Source organism: Lactuca sativa, chromosome 6 (assembly GCF_002870075.4).
Source record: "Lactuca sativa cultivar Salinas chromosome 6, Lsat_Salinas_v11, whole genome shotgun sequence".
NCBI lineage: Eukaryota > Viridiplantae > Streptophyta > Magnoliopsida > Asterales > Asteraceae > Lactuca > Lactuca sativa.
The window spans coordinates 128,606,771-128,614,503 of record NC_056628.2 but is presented as its reverse complement, the minus strand read 5'-3'; the positions used below and the strand labels follow the sequence as shown (position 1 = coordinate 128,614,503).

Below are 7,733 nucleotides of genomic sequence, written 5' to 3'. Positions count from 1 at the left end.
CTTAAGAAAGAAGCAAAAGTATAGACCTCGTATACGGTATATCTCTTAGCAAAATATTATTATTAATGGGTGAAAACAAATCTTAAATATTCTAAAAAAAGATAGCCGATTTATGTAACTCATTGTGAGATATATGAACAACGTCCCGCCAATTCATTTTAATTGTGTATAAAAGTCGTTTTCGTACATAGATAGAAAAATCCATTTAGCGTATTAATCCTTGAAAGCCCATTTTCAAAAGAAGTACATTTCCGTACTTTTAATACCTTAAACCCTTCCATACTTATTCAAGTATTCAACAATCTCATTTTGCCTTTTAGCAATGGCTTCTTCTATTCTCAAAACCTCATCAACCATAATTTGCACAACACTAGCCATTTCAACATCGATTCTAATCTTCATCATTGTTTTCTCATTTTCGAACCATCCTAAATGCCTACAGACTGACATCATTCACATGACAACACATCAATCCTCATTGCCATCTTATCACACAACAAACATTTCCAACCTTGTTTTTGCAATTTTGGGGTCTACAAATGCATGGCACTATCGAAAATCCTACATTGAGTCATGGTGGCGTCCAAACATCACACGTGGCTACCTCTACCTCGACACAGCTCCCACAGATGATCTCTTGCCATGGTCGCATTCCTCCCCTCCTTTTCGTATTTCTGATGATAATACAAAGTTATTGGAGGAAACAAAACATGTTTCACCATTCATGGTGCGAATGGTGCATGCGTTGATTGAGGTTTTTAGGGAAGAGAGGGAAGGGGTACGATGGTATATCATGGGAGATGACGACTCGATCTTTTTTGTTGACAATTTGGTGGATGAATTGTCAAAATATGATCATACAAAGTACATATACATTGGTGATAACTCGGAGAGTATATCATCAAATCAAATATTTTCATATGACATGGGATTTGGTGGAGCCGGAGTCATATTGAGTTATCCATTGGCGGAAATGGTGCAAAAAAATCTTGAAGATTGTCTTGGAAGGTACCCGTATTTGAGGTTTGCCGATCAAACATTGATGACTTGTATTAATGATTTCGGAGTTTCACTAACTATTCATCGAGGCCTTCATCAGGTATTACTCATCAAACATCGGTTTAAATAAAAAAGGGTATACAATTTTACAAAACAGGTTTAAGTACTAATGTCTAAATTTTGTTAAGTGATCGTGATTAAATTTTAAGACAAACAGATTACTATTGGTTAAAAGTTTGGACAATTTTACAAAATAGTAACCAACTTTCATTAATTGTTGTTTCATATAGGGCAATGAAATTTTTATTTGGAGTTTTGAACACTCAACTTTCAATTTTATTTCGTTATTGTGAAACGTTTTGGACAATGTCATGTATAATAACCAAAAGAAACATCACTAACAATACTAATATCACAACAATACACTTATACGTATTCAAGTCCATATCATCTAAACATTGGTCGTTTTATCAATTATTACTTGATTTTGATTGAAAAATATAACTAAAAGTTTATTATCACCACTTTGAATAAAATTTTCATGACAGTAAGACTTTTTTGTTCATGTTTCAAAAATTCATTTTGAATATATGTAATAAAGAAATATATAACGGTCACATGTCTTATTGAAATATAGATACATACCTTTTATTCATCTACGGGGTCTCTACCCAAAATACTTATTGTTTTGATTGCTTAATTACACAACTAATATTAGTAACCAAAATTGTCTCAACTTTTTTCCATGATTAACTGCTTTCCTTGCTAAAAACCTGAAAATATCATAACAATGGAACAAAAATGAAAAGTGAGTGCTTAAATCCGTTTAAAATACTTTGAATTAACAATTAAGAAACTAGTTTACTATTTAATTTTTCATTTATAATTTTTTTTTGTAGATGGATCTACATGGGGATGTATCTGGATTTTTATCTTCACACCCACAAACTCCATTGCTTTCTCTCCATCATTTAGACCACCTTGACCCGATCTTTCAATCTATGGACCGTTTTGAATCTGCAAAACACCTCATGAAAGCTGCAGACATTGACCAATCTCGTTTGGTGCAACAAACTATATGTTATGATAGACGATTAACATGGTCTTTTTCATGTTCATGGGGATATTCGGTTCAGATTTATGAGAAAGTCATTCCTCGTAGCATCCTAAAGTTCCCGTTTGAGACATTCAAGCCATGGTTCTTGGACTCTCAGCCACCTTTATTCATCTTCAACACAAGACCAGTAGTCACAAACGATCCATGTGCAACTCCTCATGTGTTTACATTTGAATCCATAAAAACTATCAATGAAAGTGAAGTTCAAACAAATTATGTGCGCATGGCTTCACGTGGGTTGCCGACTTGTGAGTTAGCTGGAAACCATTCTGCAGACTTGATCTCTAGAATTGAAGTTGTGTCACCGATTAAAAAACCCAAGCAGGCGAGTTTTAATATTAGTTTACATTGCTTTTTTTTTTTTTTTTTTTTTTTTTTTTTTTTTTTTTTTTTTTACTTTAGGGTTTATTTCATTGTGTTGATTGATTATCGAATTTTGTTTCATTTGATGTAGAATGGAAAAACCGAATGCTGTGACGTGGTCGAGAGCAATGTCATGGAGGTCACCAAGATAAAGTTACGAGATTGCTTGGATAATGAGTTAATTGCTTGAGATACGTAGAATATATATATTGGTAGGTTTAGTCGCGTTCTATTGTTGGAAGTTTATCAATGGCTACTTCTTCCATATATATATTTGAGCAATTAAAAGTTCTCCATTTTATATGTATTTCTTTGCTTGTTTGATGAAATTAATAGGCCAAGTTAGAGATGTGGAAAATGGAGTTGGCGATGGTCATGGATTTTTAGCAATAGCGACCTTCTAAATATAGTGATTTTAGAGATTCAAAATTATTTAAGACTCCCAATGAAAAAAATATAAATTTTAAGTATAGATTAAGAGAAATTAAACATCCTTCTATTTTTTGTTGCTACCAATCATTTTAATAATTTAAATGATGACATGTGTCATATTAGTATCCTAAAATATTATTAAATTTCATTAAATGAACATCAAATGTTACACATGTCACCATTTAATTAGATAAGATGATATTTAGAAACAAAAGACAATATAATATTTAACTAGTTGTAAAACTCATATGTTATACGAGTTATATAAAACAAAAAACTAAAATATGAAAGGTTAAATAAAAATTTGTTTATATTTGAAATTTAAATTTAAAATGAAACATATTAAATACTATATGAATAGTAATATTATAATTTATTGGGTATTTTTAATTAAGGAAATTATTAATTGAGGTGTAAATATGATGTGTTAATTAAGAAAAGATTAAAAAAAATAAGAAAATGACAAATAGAAAAAACATTTAGTCAAAAATACCAAAAAATAACATGTGTCAAAGTTAATGAGAGAGTGACATGTGGCAAAATTATTTTCATTTATTAGGGATAATTTCTCTAGATTAAATTGAATGTGTTGGCTTTTTTTAAGAAAAAATAATGAATAAAGCCATTTTGGATCCCTAATTAGTGTAGCTGGACAGTTGGCGCCAAAGTTCTTTTTGAAACCTTAATAAAAGAATCTCTAAGCCAATTAGAACGTATTTTTTATAACTTGTTATTATTGATTTTTTATTGATTATTTATTGATTATTTATTATCATTAGCCCATTATATCATATAAGTTATTTGTGTTTTTTTTTATTGAATACTAAATAAGCCAAAGGGAATAGAGATGATGATAGAGATCATACTGGATTTCGTCCCGCAACTAGAATAAGATCACTTCGGGGGTCACTGTGATGTGGCTGAATGTAGAGCAGCCCGCCCTTACAGCCTTTGATCAGTAGATTATTTAGAACTTCGGAAGATGGTCAAGGTAGCTTGCTTCCACGCCATTGCACTAGATGCGGGTCTATTCTCAGCTCTATAAAGTCCTTTTCAAATCTTCAGAAATTTATGAGGGGGATGAAATAGTATTGTTTGGAATTTGAATCCGTTGTTCATACACTATTTTTGGCAGTTCATTTAGATTAGGAAGAGACTCCCCCCTTTCTAGGGGCGTTCCTGGTGGGCCCAAGCGCAATTCCAGATCTAATTGAGAATAACCCAATTGGTAGAGACAAACTCTTAATATGGAAGAATGGGGATGTTACGTTTGATATTTGGTGTTAACAAAAATTGGTGTATTAACATTAACATATAACCAGTCAACCTACTATATATATATATATATATATATATATATATATATATATATATATATATATATATATATATATATTATAACGATCATTTTTTTTCTGTTTGATTATTTAGAAAAAAAATTTAATAAATAATATGTACAATTACATAATTAAAAATAAACTTTTAAGATAAGACAAATGAGTTAAATAAATAAAATATATTATAAAAATTTAGAGTGATTCATTAATAATTAATATTAAATAAAGAAATAATAATAATAACAACAACAAAATAAATATTATTATAAAATAATTAAAAGCTATTACTTAACATAAAAAGAGTCCATTTTTAGCGAGGGGCTAAGAGAGTCAAAATTGGGAACTTAATTTGTTACGGCTTTTGATTTTATTGGTTGTTTTTATTAAAACGGAAAGTTAAGGGAGCGTAGGGGATAAATCCCATGTACCATTAGACAATTGGTAGCAGACTCTTTTATCTATTAAGTGCACCATCGACTTTAACGGAGAAAAGGGTGAAGGGTGGTCAATTTGTAAAGCAACTGAGAGAGGTAGAGAAGCCACTGAAATCCTACTGGAGGTCACCGGAAAAAAGCCACTGGGGAAGAGGGGAGGGAAGGGAGGTTGCGCTAGAGCATGACCACTTTAAGATTGATATAAACTTCTTATTCTTAAAGTTTTTTTTTATTTTCTCTTCTATCTTGAAAACATAACATATACCACCACTAACCACCACCATCGATGGTGGTGGAAGCTACTAGAAAACCACCCTATCATAAACATGAAGTCATGATGTGGTGATGAGGTCAATGATGCTAAATTCTACATGGATATATTGTCTAAAATCTCATCATCTTCTTAAGAGTTTAACAATGGTGTGAGGATTTTTGTCTCCTTAGGACCATTACTACACCACTATGTGACCACCACTTCATGGTGTGAAAGGTCTAATTAATGGTTTGGTCTAGGCTTTCAATGTAATAGGTTCTTTTGAGTCAATATGCAGGTTTTGGTAGCTTTTGTGTAGCTTACGGCCAGCTATGAGTTTACGGCCGTAAGCCTGTTTACGGACGTAAATCCAAGGCCGGCCCAGCTCCAATATATATAGAGGTGTGCTAGGTCATTTAGTGGTTGTTGATGCCACAGAGTTCACGACTGCTATTCCAAAAGTTTTACCAGACGTTTTTCCGTTTCAGGACCTTACAATTGGTATCAGAGCAAAACCAGCGTCAAAGCATCCTACAATCGAATTTTTGACTATATTCTTCATTGTTTACGACTGAAGTTGGTGTTTGCTGCGAGAGGGTTTCAAGCTTAATTCAAAAACTACGTTCTTCTCGAATTTCTGGGAGATTACGGCTAGAGCTTACGGCCGTAAACTCAGATTACGGCCGCAATCTCAACTCAGTTCTTGAACCGTAAACTTGGTTCTTAGGCCGTGAATAAGGATTCTTCAACAACTGTAAACTTGGATTCTTAGACCGTAAACTGAGACCGCAAACACTTTACGACCGTAAACTCCGACCGTGAATAGAGTTTACGGCCGCAAACTCTCTTTTGACCGTGAATTTTTGTCTGACCGGAAACTTAATTTATTTTTAAATAATTTAATTTCTATTTAATATTAAATGGATTCACAAAGTCAAACACACTACCACGAGCTGGATTCTGTAATGGGCACAACCACTCGAATTCCAAGACTGTTGTCCGCTGAAGGTTTCCCCGAATGGAAGTACAGGATTAAGAAGTACATCAAAATGAAGGACTTCAAGATCTGGAGAAGTATCATCAAAGATCCTATCAGAAAAGCCACCACTGTTGCAAGGCAAGTGGTTGATAAATCAATTGAAAATTACACTGATGAGGACTTTGAAAAGGTTAAGGAGAAGGAAAGAGATTTGGCCACTCTGACTATGGCCCTGTCTCCTGATATAGCTCAAGGTTTTAGGGAGTACACTTCTGCTAAGGCTTTGTGGGAAGCCCTAATCGAGGTTTATGAAGGGAATGAAGACATGAAGGAGAGTCCCCAAGATATGCTGCGACAACGGTTTAACATGTTCAACTACGTTCCTGGAGAAACTATTGAAGCACATCTGCAGAGATTCACAACTCTTTCCACTGAGATGACTGTAGCTGGGATCTTTTACACCAAGTCTGAAATAAACAAGAAGCTACTGAATGCTCTCCCAAAGTCATGGGACATGAATGTATTTGTTATAAAGAAAACTAAGGATCTAAGCCGGCTCTCTCTTGCTGAAGTGATGGCAGTCATCAAGGCCTGTGATATTTATGACAGACAGTGGGAGTTAAATCATGTGAATTCATAGTCAGCTGCAAACCTTGGGATCTCTTCTAATAATGCTCTTTCATCTCTCACTTTTTCTTCTGCAGGTCAACCCTTTGCTGCTCAGCAAGCTCAGATTCAGTCTCTTTCCACTCCATCAGCTTCTTCTCTTTCTGCTGCATCAGCCATGCCTTTCTCTTAGAACCAATCATTCGTGGCTACTCAAGCTGCTTCTCCCTCTAATGTGGCTTCCTTATCAAATGGAAAGGAGGGTGATGAAAATCTTGCTCTTACTACAGGGCATTTTGCTCGTGAGTGTCCGCAGCCGGATAGAAGATTGAATAATGATCGGACAATGGTTGCAGTTGGGAACAATCGAAGTGGTGCTCAGGTCAACATCGAGAAGGCCATGGCTGCGCAATCGTTAGACTGGGAGGATCAGATGCAGGCCCTGAACATATCAGGACCTGAAAATGCTCATTTGGCACAGGTTGGTGATGATGCTACGACGGAGATTGTTGTAGCTGAAGATCAAATGATGGAGCTGCAGTTTGCGTTGATGGTATCTTCTTCTCATGAACCAAAGAAAAACGAGGTCAGTCTACCCTCATGCTCTCAAGCTTGTATTGATTATGTTAAAATTCTCATGTGGAAATTGAGACACTAAGTAGAGAAGTAGAGAACCTTACAATTCTTCATTCGTGAACACAATGACTTGCTTAAAAGGGAAGTAGAGGACCTTAGGTATGAGGGTTACCAACTTAGAAAAGGACAAAAACCTCTTAAGGCCCAATTAGAATCTAAAATAAAGGACTTCAGGAGACTTCGGAAAGACTATAGTAATAAATGTGAAAATTATGACTACATAAAGAAACAGAACGTTGAGTTAGTGGCTGAAATTGAAACATTAAAGGACAAATTTGAAACAGCTGATTTTGATTTTCGAAAATATGATGTATCAAGTGAGGTAGTTGCCAATATGATAGAACACTGCATGCAATTTAAACGTAATAAGTTAAAGGGTTTAGGGTATAATCAAGTGCCTCCTCCTTTCAACCATTCATATCAGTTTCAACCTTTTTCCAAGGAAGAGATTGCCAATGAACCATCCATGGTTTATGGCAAGCCATTTGGTTTTGTTTCGGGAGGATTTATTAATGTTGAAAGTAGTAACATTTCTACTTCTCCTGCAGATCAATCCTTAAATCAGTCAAAGCACGAA

General features: G+C 34.4%; 1 protein-coding gene across 1 annotated transcript; it reads left to right on the top strand.

Moving 5' to 3' along the window:
* The first annotated feature begins 322 nt into the window (after nucleotides 1-322).
* On the top strand, nucleotides 323-2,669 carry LOC111880461 (uncharacterized). The gene is made up of 3 exons (XM_052765013.1): nucleotides 323-1,099; nucleotides 1,899-2,441; nucleotides 2,571-2,669. The coding sequence occupies exons 1-3, from the start codon at nucleotides 323-325 to the stop codon at nucleotides 2,667-2,669; spliced, it is 1,419 nt and encodes a 472-aa protein (XP_052620973.1).
* The last annotated feature ends 5,064 nt before the right edge of the window (nucleotides 2,670-7,733 follow it).